At 35.5% G+C, this 20,069-nt stretch overlaps 1 protein-coding gene across 3 annotated transcripts in view; it reads right to left on the reverse strand.

Moving 5' to 3' along the window:
* Window positions 1–20,069, reverse strand: part of LOC145692068 (uncharacterized) — a 113,339-nt gene that overhangs the window by 71,547 nt on the left and 21,723 nt on the right. For all 3 annotated transcript variants that reach the window (XM_081767364.1, XM_081767366.1, XM_081767360.1), the window contains exons 2-5: window positions 14,300–14,399; window positions 11,776–11,856; window positions 3,009–3,212; window positions 374–406 (exon numbers count right to left, since the gene is read on the reverse strand). In XM_081767364.1, coding sequence (XP_081623490.1) covers window positions 374–406; window positions 3,009–3,212; window positions 11,776–11,856; window positions 14,300–14,386 — 405 coding nt within the window. In that variant the 5' untranslated portion in view covers window positions 14,387–14,399. The remainder of the gene's footprint in view (window positions 1–373; window positions 407–3,008; window positions 3,213–11,775; window positions 11,857–14,299; window positions 14,400–20,069) is intronic.

Genomic DNA, 20,069 nt, shown 5'->3' on the forward strand with positions numbered 1-20,069 from the left:
TTCTCTCTAAGATATCACCTGCATTTGACTTTCGTATCTCTTTAATTTTTTTTTTTTTTCGAATGTTGACTTTTCGTAGCATTTCAGTTTATTTGATTCACAAGTAAATTATGTCAATCATCTGGGTACAAGTAATAGTCTCAATAGAAAAAAAAATGTTCTTACGTTGTATATGTTATTGTAACAGTGCGAAGATTGGTAAATCTTAAGAATTTACCAAAAAAACTAACATTTACCATCACGGGTCGGTAAAACCATGAAACATCTTATAAAATGTATATATTTTGAGCTACCAAGGGATGTTAGTAAATGTCAGAATTTACCTATATTAGTTGTTTAAAAACATTAAACAAAATCACATTTTTTTACTTACAGGTTCTGGTTTACACTCTTCACGTTCCACAGTCTGTAAGAGAATAAAGTAAACATGAAAAAATATTAGCTTAATAGTTAAGTACAAACTGTAAGTAACAATTAAAATAATCTTTAATTTAACAAAAACGAAATATGTATAAAAGAAATATCTAAATGTAAAGTTGAACATAACAAATTTTGACTTTGACCTAACTCTCTTCTTTCACGTAACAGAAACAGATTTTAATTTATCTCCCGTTTAACGACTTGCTACAATTAAATCGGGATTCAGCTTGTCAGTCTCCTTTATTGGAAGATGTAGTATGTTTCATAATGCAATATGCAGATCTTTCTTCCTTAAATTAGCTACGTCAGGGAACGGGAAAAAAGCATGATATTTAAAATAACATTTTCTAAGTTGATTTGAGTTGATTTAGCTTAGCGTGCCTTTCAGCAACGAGGCTAAATGATACGTGGACCTACTGATTAACGTGGAATCGAACCCAGGTCTCCCACGCCAAAGGCAGGGTTTCTGACCTTGGAGGGCGCTTAAAATAGGTCTATTAAACATTTTCAACAGGTGCAGCGTTGTTTAAAAAGCAATTTAAATGAAAGGTACGATATGAAACTAATGAGAACTGCATATTGAAATACCAGAAAAATACAAATGAAATAAAACCTGCACATTAAAATGCAATTAAAATTGAAAGCTAATGAGATACCTGAGCGTGGTATGATTTCACTAGTGCGACAACGTCCAATTCAATCTTCGTGACACACATTATCAAGTCATTTAGAATACTCAATAACTTTTCTTAACAACTGTCCAAGTGTTTTAACCAAAATTAGAATTTTTTTTATCATATGGCCCAAAATTAAGGGTGTTATGAAGTTTAAAATTTTCAAATGGCCTCCATTTTGAAACAGAATAACGGATCGGATTCAATATTTGTAATATGAATAAACTGACCAAATTTGTTTTTAATCTATTCGCTTTTAGAGAAATTACTGTATAAACTATATACAAGAAATGGATTCTACTATTATAGAAATAGATGGATATCGTGAGATCTCCGCAATAGGTATACCAAAAATCCCACACAAGCTTATTACAAACCAGAAATTATAAGGGGGTCACTGGCAAGAGGATGTGATAAAATGGGGTTGATATAGAAATTAGCTTGAGAACCACTGTTTTATAGTAATCTGTTTAGAAATGTACAGCTCATCAACCAAACTTACTGAAGTATTTAGTTCATTTATGCACATATTCCTACAATTAAAATACTTTGAAAATACGTTAAATTAAAAAAAAAGTTTCTGCACTAATTTATTAAACATTTAATAGACAAAACAGAATGATATTTTTAAAAGCTCCATTTTATGTTCAGGCACATTTCCTTGCTAAGTCTAATACATGTATTTTTCATGCCATAAAAGAAGTAATCAGTGCAATATGGAATAATATTTCGTCTGTTTATTATTATCTCAATTTTATTATGAGAAACTCTAGCATAATATTAATTCCTTAAGTGCATATATAGCGGCATCGGTTGAAATATGTTTACTTTAAAGATTACCATTTAACTTTGCCTAATGCGTATTTGGAATCGGACAAGACCGACTACTTATATAGTTGGCAGTTTCCTTGATCGCGCATTGTATATACTTTCCAACTCCTACTTCTGCAGAATATAATCAAAACAGTACTCAGGGTTCCCTAGTAAGACAGACTACTGGAAGACGTAAAATTTAAAACGAGGTGAAGCTATTAAATGCTTAAATGTCCCGCTCGACCAGACGGCCGAACTCACATGCTTGCAGCTTGGCTTACTTATGATTTAAAGGCTATAGATTGTCGGAGATGGACATATACCAGGTGCGCAGCCAGAAATTTTTGTTGGGATGGGTCCAAAGGTTTAGGGGGTCCAATATTACAAGCCAGTACGTCTATATAGTAATGAATGGGTATTATTATGCTCCGAAAAGGTGATAAGTAATTGTAAAGTATTTTAATTTATATTTTCAGAAGAAAATGATGGAACCAGATTGTTTCTATAAGATGAGAAAAAGTATAGGTGAAGTGTAAGATCAAATCTTCATGCTACATCAATCATGTCTCTGCTAAACAAGTATATTTTTATGAATAAAGTGTACAAATATATGTTGAGTTAGGAACTTTCTTTTGAGGGAGTCCCACCCGTTGGACCGCAGGTGGGTGCACTCATAACATACTGTATTTCCGTCGTAGCCACTGCGAATAAAAGTGAGCAAGATTGACATGTTCGTTACACTCACTTAAGATATTACATGAAAAGACTTGTATCATGACAGAAAAACATAAAAATGGACTTTTCTATTCGTTGATGTTACGACTCGACAGTAAAGAAAACATGTCAGAGTCTTGTATCGAGTGTAGCTGTGTGCACATTAAAAACGTGGATATTTCGAAACAAAGAAGACTAGAATGGTGTAAGATGTGATTTGCAGAAGAGTGCATTTGTTTGCAACGAAAGAAGTATGTCTTTCTATTCTTATTCTTTTTTTTAATGAATATTTGTAGCTAACACTTAACGTTAGAGTCCACCTAATATAAGGAATAATGTAGCTTCTGAATCATTTTAAAAAGTATACAGGGCTTTTTCTCCTCTTACCTCTGGTTTGCATTCGCAAATCACTTCTGGCGGTGGGCATGGTGCTGACGGTGGTGGAGCACATTCATAGGATGGTGTCTTCTTTTGTTGAGCAGCAAGATTGCTACATACTTCCCGGCGAGTCTCTCCATCGTCACAGGTGCATTTGATTCGGTTCAAATTGTCGCAGTCTCTCGACGTGCAATACTCTCGACTATCGCGTCTCTATAAACCAGATTCAAAAAAAGTTTAATTATAAGTGCTCTTAATATTCTGTTCTATACTAGGTAAATATGATTGTATTTAATACTCTTCAAGATCAGATATAAATGAAATTAAAAAAAAAATAAAATTCAAGACTAAATGTAAACAATAAGACTAAGTGAATCAAAAAATAACATAATGAATTATGAATAAAGAAACATAATCGTGGGATGAATGTTCGTATCTGCACAGAGACAGACTTCCAAGTAATGTTTCTTTCAGACAGACATATATATTGGTCAAAACAATTAGAAAACGCAAAAACAACCGAAGGAAATCGAAACTGCCAATGCATTGGGTTGTGGAGATTGCTGTGATCACTGCAACCCATCCATGCAGAGTGGTCAAAGGAATGAACTAGGCTAGACTTATACACTTGTTCAAAAAACATACGAGAAGACGTCACATGAGTATCACAAAACAGTAAAATGTCAGAAATGAATATTTGAATAATAAAACATACCTCTAATAAGGCGTATGGTCTCCTAGAATAGCTACAACTGCTGCACATCTGTTCGACATCGATTGAATCAGATTGAACTGTTGCAGAGTTGTAGATAGTGCTGGTCTAGCAGCAATATGTCTGCCGAGTATGTACCATAAGTGGTCAATAGCATTTAGGTATGGGAAGGACGCTGGCCATACCATCCGTTCGATACCCTCTGCATGCAACAGCGTATCTACTGTAAGTGCTCGGTAAGATCTGACATTATCGTTCATAAAAATGAAACAATTGCCTATTACCAGAGACGAAACTTTTTCTCAACAATTTCGATATTTTGTAGCATTAATTATCACAATTTTCACATTTATGTCGCATTTATTTTTTAAATGTAGCAAAAGTTTTCTTTTTAAAAAAAAAAACTTGTAAACAGTACATTTTCGGTAGTAAGGTACAAAAATGGGGATATACTTTGATTAGATGCACATGCTAACTAATGTATTCACTGAAATATAGAAATTAATACAAAAATTTCAACACTTCCTCTAACGTCATCCTTACTAGTTAGTTAAAGGATAATATGGAGCAAGACATTACCAATTCTTCTTTTAAGTTTGTTCTCCTGTCAGTAACAATCATATTATACTTGGAAAAGAATCTCTCGGCATCAACACTCGAGACTGGCAACCATATTGAACGTAATCAGTTAACAACAAAGGACCTGTGGTTAACTTTTAAACTGTTTAATAATGATGCAATGTCAACTTTCTTATCCTCACTGTTGAGAACTTCAACAACTTTGCTGTTAAATTCACGGCAAGCAACCAACAGATCACGAACATTTTCACCACAAAACACAGTCAAGGATTTAAACACACAGTTCAGTTTTGTTGATGTCTACGTCTTTACGAAGTGTTTCTGAATCAAATAACTCGCGGAGTTTTTTCGTAAATGCAACATAAGTCAAATAATATTGAAAATGCGCTTTTTAGTTACTATTAGCAATAATTAACAAGAATTCCAGTTTTTCGTTTTCATTCGCATTTATCGCAAGTAATGCCGAATTTCGCAAAAAAATTCGCGATAATTTGAACATGATTTCTGGCTTTGAAACGTAAAGTTTGAGTTTTCCTGAAACATAAACGCATTTTTTTAACGTTTCGCACATATCGCATTAACGAATAAGTTTCGTCTCTTCCTATTGCTGCAGCAATAGAAAAACGTGAGGACTGAGAATCTCTTTCTTTCTGTACCGTTGAGCTGTTAGAATACTGTTCCAGATGATCTACAAGGCTGTATGTCGTCTGGTAGTGCTTACTGCTCACACTATTATTCCACCTCCATATTGCGATATTGCTAGCACGTGAGATGGAAAACTTCGAGATCCACGTTCTTTCCAGCTAAGAATGCACTGATTGTCTGATTGTAAGCTGAAACATGACTTGTCCGAGAACAGTACAGAGTTCTACTCAACACACCTCCACTGACTATGTTCAGTTGCTCAGTTTCTGCTGGTTCTACGCTATTTGGCGGTTGAAGGGATACATAACATCAGTCTGTGTGCATAAAGGCCTCCTTCCTGAAGCCCATTTGGATTGACACCTTGCGTTCTGTTGACAGTACAAGCCCATGTTGTAAGTCAGTTGCACTTTTCCAACCTATTTCTCCGAGTCGATAACACCAAGTAATGATCTTCCTTGCTGACGTTGTCTATGAGGAAGCCTGTAGTGTCCTCTGGCATATTGTTCTCGACTGTTGAAAGCGTGTCCAGAAATCTGAAAATGACACTGCGAGACGCACCGAAGGCTTTACCTACCACACACTGGGTCTGCCTACTTTCACAGATTCCGCTGAATTTGTTGTGCTCACATTGTTCCTATTCAACATTACACCATACAAAAGAAATCATGAAGACACTAACAGAAGATAATTTTGAGAGAGAAGAAGTGAAAGAGGTCTCTAGAGAAATTAAATGTTGGTGTAGAACAGGACCTAAAAATCAAGTAAATTATCATCTATGATAGAAGTCACCCTATTGTAAGCAGAATATTGTTGCAAAATGGTAGAATTGATCTGGTGTATGAGTCATATGCTATTAAAGATTTCATAACTGTTCTGAAATGTATACAGGGTTTTTCCTGAAAGAAAATGAGACTGGCTACCGCACGGCGCTCCAATTATTAACCGCACGTCCGCCACGAGCGGGACTGGTGGTGGCGGAATCTTAGCTAGCCAATGCTACCCGGATCAATCGTTTCCGAGCTCTGTTAGAGTAATGGTCGCTTATCGTGCGAACCGTGTTTAAAAACGATGTTGCGATTTTTAGAAGCTCAAAATGCAGCGTTTACTTGAGCAACGATACGTCATTAAATTTTGCTTCAAACTTGAAAAAATCGCTTCAGAGAAATTCACCATGATTATGAAGGCCTACCTAGCCCAAGCCCTGTCAACAGCCCAAGTTTTTGGTTAGCATAAAGATTACAAGGACGAACGGGCAAACGAGTCGTGTGGACGAAAATTTCGTCAAAGTAAAGGAATCTTTGGACGAAGACTATCGTTTGAGTGTGAGAATGATAGCCAAAGAACTCAATATACCCAAAACAATGGTGCACGAAATTCATAGTGAAAATTTGACATGTGCAGGATTTGTACAACGATATTTCTCGTCAAATATTGGAGTAGGTGGAGAGTGAAACCTGTCCTTTTAGACAATGTAATGACAGGCGACGAAACATGAGCGTTCCAATACGACCCTGTAAGCATACTCCAAAGTTTGGAGTGAAACATCAAGGAATACCTGCGCCCAAAAATGCAAGGATGCCCAAGTCCAGAGTCAAGATAATGTTCATTGTCTTCATTTTTTGACAAGGGGGAAGACTGTCAACGCTGATTACTACTCTATCTCTTAAATACTAGTGAGACAGAGTTAATAGAGTCCGATCAGAAATTGCGAAATGCTGGAAGCTCCATCACGATAACGCGCCGACTCACACCACGTTCGTTGTCACGTCATTACTGGCTAGAATTGGCGTTACCACGTTGCCGCAGCCACCGTAGAGTCCTAACACTTTTTTCTATTCCCCAGGCTTAAAAGACGTTGAAAAAGTAGCCGTTTTGACGATGCTTTTGGCCATCTAACTAGCAACGACGGGTGTACTTGAGGGGGTTATCGGAAGCTGACTTCAAGAGGAATACGCTGCATGAAAATCGCGCTAGCACTGGTATGTCGATAGCCAAGGAGAGTACTTAGAAGAATTTCAGCAAGTTGTACCATTCAGATCAATAAATTTTATTTCCTGGACCCAGTCTCATTATTTTCCGGACAAACCCTGTATTTTACGTACATTTTTCTTTCCTGTCCAAATATTGCAAATAGTTGGAAAGAATCTGTCCTCATTGTCGAAAGAAAAAAGTGACCGGGCCACCTGTGGACAATAGAACAAGCCAAAAGTTCCCATCCTATTCTCCAAAAGAAAGAAAAAACAATGCAACTCAAAAAATGACCAAGAATGCGCAACATTAAACTGCTGTATGAGAAAATAACTACCTAGGTATAATAGACTTTTAGCAACTAAACAAAAGAACAAAACTCAAATTATGATAAAGTTGACTAACATTAATATAACTTTAAAAGGAAGATAAAATAACTCAATGCAATGGATGCATAACCGAAATGGATAAAAAGGGCCTTTCCTAGTAAGATAGTGAAATCTACCCTTGATCCAAATTGGATCGTTACTGACTCAAAATGTTACCCCTGACCTAAAACTACCTCAAAAATTTTGACCCCTACCCCATCCATTACCGAATTATCTTATCATCCATGCTCAAAATTAACTATTTTTCAATTTTGTGGGGGTGATCGAAATATTTAGAAAGTTTCACAGATTGTAGATTCTATGTAAGTGTAAATATATAAATCTTTTTTCAAAAACATCAATGCGCATTTTCTTTGTTTTTTCGTGTTGAAAATTTCAAACAATTTTTTTGATTAGAAAATATAATACCTTTAAGTACAAATGTTTTTTTCGGGGCCTAAAAGTAATGGCAACACTGTCAAAAAGAAATAAAACTGAAAACAAACGTACTTTTCGTAAGGCCCTCAAGGTCAAAGTTCAAATATTTCTTTGCCAGAGTTCACGATTTTTCTTTCTCTTGCGTTTCTTTTGCTTCTGTCGTTCTTCTGCTTCGACTGTGCCGAATATATATAACAGTGCTTCCACTTCAACCGACTCCTGAACAACAAAGTTACACACATCTCGCGTCGCCTTCTCTTATCTACCAGTGGTTGCTTTATTGGCCAAATATAGTGGCGTTTTTCTGTTAGCCGCATTGAGAAACGGCGACTCGCAACCGATAAATACTGTTTTCCCACAACTGACGTTTCGAATATGCACTAGAGGCTGCGGAAAAGCAAAGTACACCTTCTATTTCTATGTTTACCAATGCGCTATTTCTATGTCTATCAATGTGCTAAACCTTTCTGGAATAAGATATAGAAACTTGTAAATCAATAAGCGAGACAACAAAATAATCTTATATCACCAAAGAAAAATCAAAACAAAGAAATAAATTGGTAAATATGGTACACAGAGTATCTGAAGCAAAACACGTCTGTTGTTATCCGATAGTTATGAAAATAATTGCAGGTCTCTCTACAATATCAAGGTAGTGGAGTTACTTCAATTCCGGGTAAAACACAGAAATAGAAGGCGTACCTTGCTTTTCCGCAGCCTCTAGTGCGTATTCGAAACGTCAGTTGTGGGAAAATAGTATTTATCGATAGCGAGTCGCCGTTTCTCAATGCGGCTAGAAGAGAGGGCCACTATGGGCCAGTAAAGCAAGCACTAGTAGATAAGAGGAGGCGACGCGAGGTGTGTATAACTGTTGTCCAAGAGTCGGTTGAAGTGGAAACACTGTTACAGAAATATATTGTCGGCATTTTTGTTCCGAAATGGACACAATCGAAGCAGCCGAAGAACGACAGAAGCAGAAGAAACGCAAGAGAAAGGAAAATCGTGAACTCTGGCAATGTTTGAACTTTGACATTGAGGGCCTTAAAATGGTGGAAAAGCTGTAGGAAAAACATGTTTGTTTTCAGTTTTATTTCTTTTTGACAATGTTGCCATCGCTTGCAGGTTCCGATAAAAATATATGTTGTAGCTAAGGGTATTACAAAATTTTTAACAAAAAAAAGAAAATAGCGACGAGTCCACCCAGAATTTTTTTTACGATTTTTTGAAATTTTCAACACGCAGAAAACAAGGGAAATGTGCATCGATGTTTTTGAAAAAAATTGCACATTTACACACCACCATAGTATCTACAATCTGTGAAACTTTCAAAATAGTTCGATCATCCTCACCAAAATTTAAAAATATTCAATTTTGAGCATGTATGTTACGGTTATTCAGTAAAGAGTGGGGGTAGGCGTCAAACATTTATTTGAGGTAGTTTTAGGCCAAGGGTAACAATTTGGGTCAATAGCGACCCAATTTGGATCAAGGGTCGATTTCACTATCTTATTAGAAAAGACCCTTTCATTCGTTTTATTTAAATTTTAATAATTAATTTTCAACGAAAATATCGTTCATACCTATAATGCTTTACTAATAATAATAATAATAATAATAATAATAATAATAATAATAATAATAATAATAATAATAATAATAATAATAATAATACAATTAGTTTTATCTCAATAAAGTAACTTTTTCATAATATCATTGCAATGTTTCATACAAGAATTATTTATAAAATTTTACGTTTAAAAAAGAAAATAAATTGTGCTTTATAGTATATATTGCTACAAAGATAATACATTGGTACTCCCTCGATTTATAGTAAAAATAGAAAATAGTAACCTGCGTATTCATACATAATTTTGCATCAAAGAAATAAAGTAGTTTTACAAAAATAATTTTCTTTAGACGTTTCTGTTGAAAGGCTTCTTCTGTAGGTAATATTAATATTGTCTTTAAATTTTATCGGATGATTAATTTATTCTCCTTTAGTTTTTTTCTATTTTTTCTTTCTGCATGTAGATTGGAAAGAAGTCTTACTTTGGTTCTGGCAGTGTTACTCTCGAAAAGTATCAAGAGATTCAAGGATTCACTTTTTTGGATTACCTTAAAAGTGGTATAGAATTGAAATGTTACATTGGAATAGATTTTGCAGGTAAACTATTATGACATGAATAATTGTAAATCATTTTTCATAATATTTCAACTATCTTCGTACATGTGTCCCACATATTTATAATGTTACAAACAATAGAGACAGGATATGAAAGTGTTCTGAAACTTTGCACCACATCTCTTGTGCTGTTATGTAATCATAGTTACGCTAAAGAATGTATAGTTGCCTATTAACATGTTGGGTTGTCGTAATTAATCCAGTGTTCTTTGAATTGCTTCGTAGTCTAGTCCCAAAGATTACCATGAAATCCTAAATATGTTTATATGAGACATTGGAAAGGAAAAATTAAAACGAATCACCAAACAACAAAAAATATATGTTGTAGCTAAGTGTATTACAAATTTTTTATCAAAAAATCAGAGACGTGTGAACCAAAAAATTACGATTTTTTGAAATTTTCAATACGCAAAAAATAAAAAAGCAAAGAAAATGCGCATCGATGTTTTTGAAAAAATTTACACATTTACATCTACATAGTATCTACAATCTGTGAAACATTCTAAATATTTCGACAACCCCCACAAATCTTGAGCATATATGATACGATAATTCGATAAGGGGTGGAGATAGGGGTCATTTTTTTAAAGATAGTTTTAGATCAAGGATAACATTTTGGATCAATAACGACCTAATTTAAATTAAGGGCGTATTTCAGTATCTTACTACAAGAGACCCTTTAAGATCTAGCTGATAGTGAAGGAATGGACTTAATAATGTTACAGGAACCTTATATGTACTAGAATTTAAAAAAAAACTAATAAATATGGGAACATATGAAACTATAATAGCAAACAAAATACACTATTGCAGTGGTTAAGCCAATAACACCCATAATGAAGTAAAGTTTCGATGTCTCTCTGGATTTTTTGCGTTTTCTGGATTTCTTTCCGAACTATTTCGATCAGTAAATACACGAATTCAGCAGTATCCGTGGAGTTGGGTATTTGGAAAACCGAGTTGAAAGAGCGAGATAATTTTGTGGGAAAGCAGAAAACCATTCAATTGTAATAATGCAACTTATTCGAAAAGTTTTGAAAATATATATTTAAAAAAGTAAGTATTGTCTTTTTATGGTAAAGTTTAACTTTCGCCATATATGTACAATATTCTCATAAATGATTCTTCGGATTACAAAACATTGTGTATTTAGAAATAGACCTACAAAAATTAGTGATACATGAAAAGATGCATGCTCTCTCGATGCTCTCTCGGATGCATAAGTACATCCTATGGGTGTCAATGTGTACGCCGTTATTCACATGGCATACTCCAAACGGTAATCCGGTTAGCTCCATATGTTCAACAGCATGTTTCCATCAAAGTTCCTCACAGCAGCAGTAATGCAAGAATGTTATAAAATAGAGGATCTGCCCATACAACAAAATCGTGAAGCCATACATCACAGCTTCGCCACACTTACTCTGCCCACTGCGCGCCACTAAGATTGCAAAGTTTCGAGTCAACAATAATGGCGGAATCGAGAGTAGCCAATCACACGTGCCGTTTTAGACGATGCTCGATTGTTTTTTGGCTTCATTGAGTTCATATGATGAAGATACGTATGGGCAGATCCTCTATTTTTATAACATCCTTGCAGTAATGCGTACCTTCAGTTCTTCCCGTGTTGTTGGGTTTGAATTTGGATAAACTGTCACTTGTCCTTTATATATACCAACAGAAAGAAATCACGAAATTACATGGCGCGAGATCTGGAAACCTCCAGACACCGGGTTTTGAAACCCGATGAATCATTTATGCTAACACTGTATAAAAACTAGAATCCTAATTATAAAGCTATATATTGATTTTCACCACTCAAGTCTTTAATGCGTATGTAAAGTTAAGTTCCAAGAACATTTAACTACTTAGTTATATGCTTACCTGATTAGCTTTTCCCCTCGAACCTTTCGCTTTGTCACCACCACCAACATCTCTGGATCGAGGTTTTTTGGTTATTGACGTCTACAAGAAAAGAGCAACATATATTATATTTTCTAAATACACAGCAATATGTTCAAGTTTTATAAGTTTTTTTTTTTTTTTTTAAAAATACAGATATTGAGAAGGTACCAGCAGAATGTCCAATGATTATTTGGCGGTTTCTACGTGGTTCTACAATAATTTTATTGAAAGAAATTGGAAAGTATCAGATCCAATCTCAATAACCCGTTATCCTATTGTATGAAACTCACTGAAATGCATTCCTTCAGTTCTTCCCGTGTTGTTGGGTTTGGAGTTGGATAAACTGTCACTTGTCCTTTATATACACCCACAGAATATTCTAAAGTGTGTACAGGACAGTTAACTAGATTAGGAGGGAGAGAACAGAATGAAAAAAAATGTCTTTTGTCTATGTACAGGGTATACAGGAAAGAATATAGCTCGTGATAAAAGGCCAACTATGGGCATGTTGACTAGTATCTGGTACCTAGCGATGTAGCGTGGTATTCTACTCAGGGGAAATTGTTGTTCTTAATTACGAAATAATAAGTAAAATCATGATGGTTCATTCAAATATAGAAACAAAATATTACTTTACTGATTTCTTTCTGAGTAACGTGTACTATTATACAAAGTAACCAGAAAAGTTTTTGCAATTTTTTGACGTCCCATTAATTATGGACTCACAAAGAGGAAACGAAATGACGCACAAGCGATCAGCAGTTAGTCTAATCATCGACCATCAGTAATACAGGCACGTTGCGCACATACAGTAGTCATAGCTCGTCCAGTGTTGAAGAGAAATGGAGGTATCGAAGCAGTTTGTTTGCGTGTGTTTGTTGCAAGAGTTTAAAGTGGACGTGTCAGCTGCCACTTCAAGTCGCCGCGTATGCCAGGCCTTTGGGGAGAATGCCGTGAACAAACTTCCAGAAATTCCGTTCGAGAGATGTGAGACTTTCAGATGAACCTCGCAGTGTACGACAACATGTGTTGTTGGATAACGAGGCGCTGAAGGCAGCGATCGACGAGGACAGTGATCTAACGTGTGATGAACTTGCAGAAAGAATCCACGTTTCCGCTGAAACAATCAGACTGCACATGCGTAGGATATTGATATCATACAAGTTAAGCAAGTGGGTACCCTGCACATTGTCGGCAGCCAATAAGGAACAACGAGTAGCAGCCTGTTTGTCCTTGCTCATTCGGCATCTGAACACATCCATCTTTAAGCGCTTGCTCACTATGACGAAAGTGGGTCCTCTATGACAGTCCCAAGCATACCAGAGATTGTTCGTGGAACGTGACCCTGTTCCTCGCACTTCAAGACCACCTCTTCACTCACGAAAGGTTATGCTCACGAAAGGCAGATGCAAACGGTGGACTGTGCGTTGGTGCAGAAGGAGCCGGCATTTGGTGAATTGCAAGGGTGTGTTATTCCTGCACGACAATAACAAGCCACATGTGGCAAAGAGGACCCAGAAGACTTCAGAAACTTGGCTGAGAGACAATATACCATGCACCATACTCATCGGACTTCGTGTTAACAGATTACCATTTCTTTCATCTCCTCGATAACCATCTCCGTGGGAGTTCTTTCGCAAATCAAGGAGATCTGTGGAACACACTTACGGATTTCTTTACTTCCACGACAGCCGAGTTTTATTACCAGGATATTGTGCAGCTGCAGGAACGTTGGGAAAAGGAGTCGGATGCTAACGGAGATTACTTTGAAATCTAAACCTAAAATACGTACTGTATACTGTATTGCTCTTTGTTTATCATTGCTCTAGAACGGCAAGAGCTTTATATATATAATAGTAAAAGTGAAAAGCGGGTGATTCGTCATTGCCCAGGCCACACTATTACAGATAACAGGAAATTTGGAAAAAATATTCCTTTTGTAAAGTGCGGAATAAAAAGAAATATTTTGAGATACTCATTCTAAAAGGAGCAAAAAGGGGTTCAAAACTTCCCCCAAGATTAGTTTATCTCACGAATCCATGGCGTTATACAGATAAAACTTGGCATATAAATTTTTCATTCAAAATAAAGACAAACGTTTTTCGACGTTTTCGAAAATTTGGATTCTAAAGAGAGAAGGGAGGACACATAAAATACTCAAATTTACCTCGGTTTAGGACGTGAAAATCACTTATTGGCCTTTCCAGGAGCAGTCCATTCCATGTCTATTGTCCTTAATGTAATGATCGTGCACTTTAATTACAATATGGCGATTAAAAAAACTGAAATTTTACTCACATCGGAGAGTCTTTCCCCCTCCTCCAAGCAAAACCTGAAATGACTGTTGTTTGTCAAGGGAGAAAATTGGGTTGAATGTAATTATGTAAATATTTAATGATTACTGGATTTAATGGCCGAAGCACATTAACAGTTGTAATTCGAAATTAAAACATGTCAAAATAATAATAAATAATCGACATTAAAAGATAATTAAGAGCCTTACCCTACTTCCTCTGCTGGATTGTTTCAAGCTTGTCTGAGAGGATGAGCCTCTCTTAGCTGGACAAATACAATCTGAGGTTCTTGCCATCCTTCGTTATTTCCTGAAACGAAAGAATACAAATGAATATTGCTAAGACAAAATTATATACTATATATTTTGTTATATGTATATACAGTATTACTACATACGTAGATATATACGTTTCTTTCAAGTCAGATAAATGAGTAAATGTGACAACACTGTATTGAACTGAATCAGATTATGAAAAAACAAGTTAAAGGTTTGTTAAAATACTTGTACAGTCACATTGATTTCTAATCCAACATCCTTTTACAACCTTTCCATATGCACACATACCTGTACAAGCAGTGATTCTTTCAGGCATAGTTTCGGAAAATTTGCACCCTTCCTTCCCCCGGTAGAGTTGCCACCTGTCCCGAATTAGACAGGACATTCCGTGTTTTAAGATTTTCAGTGTTTTTAATAGATTTACAGACTTCTGAGGCAGGTTTGACAGAAACGAAAGGAAACGTTCAACAAATTCGCCATTTTTAGTCACATGTCTTACACAGAACCTAACTGATAACGAAATATCCGAAGTTGACGAAATATCCGGAGTGGTAACATAGTACTCTATTCGATGTGTCTTCTGATCTTTTCCTACTTCAATTTTTATATTGTTAGGGTTGCAGACCACAGGGACTTAGAATTTTTAAGAGAACTATAAAGGTAACCAAGAAAGTTATATCGTTTTTGTGGAGGTCTATGTTCAATTGGCCCCCACACCGTGAGTTGAACGCGAATGCAAATAAGGCGAAGGTTAGTTCTTGGTGTGGGTATACCCAACATACTACCTGGTTGTGGCAGTTCAATTACACGGTGAACTTGCGAAAACACAGAGTGAACATGGGACCTCCACGGAGCGTCATAAGGGCGTGTATGCTGTACGAGTTGAAACGGGATCAAATGCCGCTGCAACGAGGCTGAAAATACGGCAGGCCTTTGGTAAGGGTGTCATGACTAGGGTGGCCAGATTTTTATAAATCCAAAAGAGCATATCCAAAAAAAAAAAAAAATGACTAAGTATGAAGACAAGATGAATTACAGTATTTTATCCAATGCGCATCAAATGAGTTAAATACTTAAAACAGTTTTACTCACTATCATTCATACTTCTGCGACGATCTTACTTTCTTGAGCAAGTTAATGTCATCCTTTATTGCCAGTCTGAACTCTTCATAGGTCATGCTTACATTGAACTTCACTTTCATCACATGTTCCAGTGTCGACACTGTGAGTTGACTTTTTTCCTCGCTCCAGTAAGTGTTATTAATAGCACTGAAGAGCCTCTCCAATCAACATAGTGCCCGGTAAAGTAAACAAGAATTGCACGAGTGGCACAATCACTTTTAAATTTGACCCAGCCCGCACTAAATCTTTGTACACTATTTTCCATTTGCCCATCATTGTCTCTCTTTTCTCTTCCCATTGTTCAAGGTGTTCTTTAACACATCTGGATATTGCACAGTAAGTGTCAAAAATATCATTATCACTGAATTCCAACGAACTGTCTACATGTTTTACCTGCTCATAGAAATATGCAAATGACTCCTGAAATTCTTCATAGGTAACTGATGTGTCAAGTAGTAAATGTTTCATCTTGTTTACTTCTCCGAAGAAACGTTGTGGCCACATCTCTAAGTATGTTATCACTTCAAAGTAAAACCTTCTTGACACTGAGTAGGCATATTCCTCTTTTATATTCCCTTCTTTTACAAGTTTCGTAAGTAAATTTCTAGCAGAAAACGGGAAAAAAGTTGTGTCTAATTCTATCTTTGTATTTCCTCAGAAGTTCAAAATTTTCAACAGAAACTTCAGTCGCTGTTACATCCTCCCTCTCAATTTTTGTAATTGTTTTAGTGAACAAGATTAGCTGAGTATGCAGGAATACAGCCACAACTCACGTGTTTCGTCTCGAAAGAAGTTGACTATAGCTATTGGAGCATTTTCATCACTCAAAAAGTACCCCTTAAGTGGTTCATACTGACGTATATATTTTTTTCTATACATGGAAGTAGAGACAAGAATTTCGTCTATGAGTGATATAAAAAGACCCTCATAATGACAGCCAATGAACTCACAAAAGTTTTTCAAATTTTCTGTTCTTACAGTAAAAATACTGAAATGGTTGTATATTTTAAAAAACAAATTCTCAACAACGATCGGTATTACTCTCGAGCCCCATACCCGATACGCAAAACTTTTTCTTCAACCTGCACTCTAGTTCGCTATGCACGTTTCCTGTTGTTTTATTTTTTATGCTCCCAAAATTTACTGGTGCAACTACAAAACTGATTACCTTATTTTCCAAACAAAACTGACGTAATGTACCCATTAATACGTTCGACACAGTTTCCGAGGTTTCATTTGATATGCTATGAATTTTTAGAAGACATGTTTTTACATTATTATCAGTATCTACTTCAGAGTACCGCACTAAAATAGGCATGAGTTTGGTTGCTTTACGACTGGAAGCATCACAAACAACAACAACGAAATGAACCTTTTTAACACTATTACTTAAAATATTTTCTGACCACACTCCCACCACATTTGTTAACAAGCCTCCGTTTTCGTTTTCGCACATGCAAATTTTTTATTCACTGTTGATTTCAAAAGTTTGCTGGTGCAGTCCATGCTTCTAAAAGAGTGGTTATGTTTAACATTATGACCACACAAGTTCTAGTCGAATTAAATCTAGCTCTTCTGAAGATTCTGTGGTGAAAAAACTATCTAACTTACCTGCTTCGGAAGTTGATATGCATTCAGTGTGCTACTTAGATTTTATATGTTGTTCTATATCATATTTCCCTTTATTTTTATAGAGAACTCCTTTTTACATACCGTGCACCATGCTTTGTAAACATATTTACTGTGGGCCCTTTTAATGCAAGGATAGCTTATTTCAAACGCTTGGTTATACTGACATTTTCCTCGCGATATTGTTAATAAAATAAATCCTTCCAATCCTCGATAATATAATTGATTGAGTGTACGTACGCACGTTAATTAGAATAATAATCACTGTGCGATTCCTACTACCAAGAACTGACTCAGTTTGAAGGGAAAACAAAACCCCGTGTCATGAACTGTAGAAATACCAGATATAAATTCCGAAAATATAAATCATTCTAGGTACTCAATCAATTTAATTAACAATTTAATAATTAAAACGTTGAAAGTTTGGATAAATCTATCACTTTAATTTTGCCGTCTTTACTATAGTTTTAGTACTAAGTAATAAAAACAGTTATATTATTTTTACTTTTGCAAAAAGAAAATCTGACAACCCTACAATGCAACGAGGACGAGAAACGCAGCACAGCGCAGCGGGTCTGCTACTACGAAGTACTAAACACTGTTGTCAACGTTCAAGTTTTTACGGGGAAAAAATGCGATTTTAATGGGAAAATGCATTAAATGTTATATGAAATTGAAAATACCACAAAAGAGTATAATTCGATATTTTTGGGAAGAAAAAAGAGTATAGAGTATATGAACCTCGAAAAGAGTATAATACTCTTAAAAAGAGTATGTCTGGTCACCCTAGTCATGACTAGGCTTCGGATTTTTGCATATTTGCATGTTTTTTTCCTGATGTGATATTGATATGCTCTTTAAACAGAAATTCGTTTCAGGTGTTTTGGGGTAAAATAACAGAGTTTTATAGTGCATATATTTGCATATTTCGGAGGTTAGTGCATGTTTATGTCGTTACTGCATATAAATGCATATCTAAAGGAACAACCAAATTGATAATTTTTAACGTCCAACAACTTTCCTCATAAATGGAATTTCAAGTTTCTAATATAAATTAGACTCAAGAACTTAAAATGGTTGATTGTTGTCGGTTTAGAATATCTTCCAAGGTCATGTGAAAGAATAACAAAAGGGTGAGTGATTCATCCTCCCGGCAATGATGCGTGACTGTCACCTTTTTGAAAGATGATATAAATAACGGTGTCAAATCACCCACAACAAAATTTCCAAGTCATCAATCTCAGAAGTTAATGTTGTGTGTGTGTGTGGATTTGAAATTGTGTATTCTTGTGGCAGTATAGGAATGCCAAAAGAAAAATCTGGGTCCATTTAGTTGTAGTGCGACATCTTCAAATTCGAATTTTAACTAGCTCAGAATTTTGTCCTTTTTTGTTCACCCAAGAAAAAAATTTGTACCATTTAAATAAACGAGGGAGGACCATTTCAAAATTTCGGCCACTTTAATCACCTGTACTGCGACATCTTAAAATTCGAATTTTAATTAGCTCAGAATTGTGTCGAATTTTTAAACATTTTAGTACCACCAAGAATAAATTGTGTACCATTGAAATAAACCAGGGACGGTCATTTAAAATTTGGCCACTGAAATTATCTGTAGTGAGACGTTTTCAAATTCGAATTTCAGCTATCTTGATGGTACAAAAATCTACAAAAAATAGGGAAAATTCTAAACTAGTTAGAATTCGAATTTTAAGATGTCACACTTCTGGTGATTGAAGTGACCAAAGTTTTGAAATGGCCCTCTTTTGTTAATTTGAATGGTACAATTTTTTATGGTACAAAAATGTAAGGAAATTGGGCAAAATTTTGAGCTAATTAAAATTCAAATTTGAAAATGTCGCACTACAGGTGATCGAAGTGGCCGACAATTTAAATAGCCCTCCCTCGTTTATTTGAATGGTGCATTGTTTCTTGGGTGAACAAAAATGGACAAAATTCAGAGCCAGTTAAAATTCGAATTTGAAAATGTCGGACTACATGTGATCGAAGTAATAAAAGTATACAAGTATAACAATATACACTTCTCCCTCATACCTATTCTATCTATCAATACAAAACTTGTTACACACATTTCTTATCCCTTATACTATTTTTCGAGATACATTTATATTGTCTACTTTTACCCGAGGCCACTCCAGATGGGTCCAAAGTTGATGGGAGGGATTTTTGGAGGGAATTTTCCCAACATTTTCTCACCTGTTCAAATGCATTATGGTCCTCAATACATAGCACCTCTGGAAAGCTTGTTTCATGCTGAAGAGAATGAACTATAAACCATTATTTTCCAATGAACAGTGTTGATGCAATAGCTATTTTACTGCGATTTTCTTTATACCAACGGAGTTAATGGACCATAGGGACTTATTCCATTGTCCATGGTACCTAATTTTTTGTTCATGAACATATCTTTATGTTTATCGAATAGACTAGGTTTGATTCGGATGTCCGGATGGCACGTTCATGTCCATTCCTTGTTAGCTAGTTAAAATTTAATTTTGAAGATGTCTCACTACAGGTGATCGAAACTTTTAAATGACCTTCTTTTGTTAATTTAAATGGTACAATTGTTTTCTTCGTTGGACAAAATTCCTGAGCTAGTTAAATTCAAATTTGATGATGGCGCACTACAAGTGATTGAAGTGGTCGAAATTTGTAAAAGGCCCTCTTTAATAATTTGAATGGTATAATTTTTTTCTTGAGTGGACAAAAATTGGACAAAGGTGTCGCACTACAGCTAAATGGGCTCGAAAAATCTTCTAGAAGTTATCTTCTGAAGCAATAGATTGAAGCTGAGAAACGTTAACAATTCAACATGAAAATATATTTTGCAAAGTGTATGCTCAACAAGTAATACTTTCAAAGTAAGTAAGCTTGTTTTCAGAAAAGGACATTTCTATTTTGTTCGACAGCAAAAGCTCAAACTTTAGCA

The sequence above is a fragment of the Thermobia domestica genome, chromosome 1, assembly GCF_964235325.1.
Source record: "Thermobia domestica chromosome 1, izTheDome1.hap1.1, whole genome shotgun sequence".
Taxonomy (NCBI): Eukaryota; Metazoa; Arthropoda; class Insecta; order Zygentoma; family Lepismatidae; genus Thermobia; species Thermobia domestica.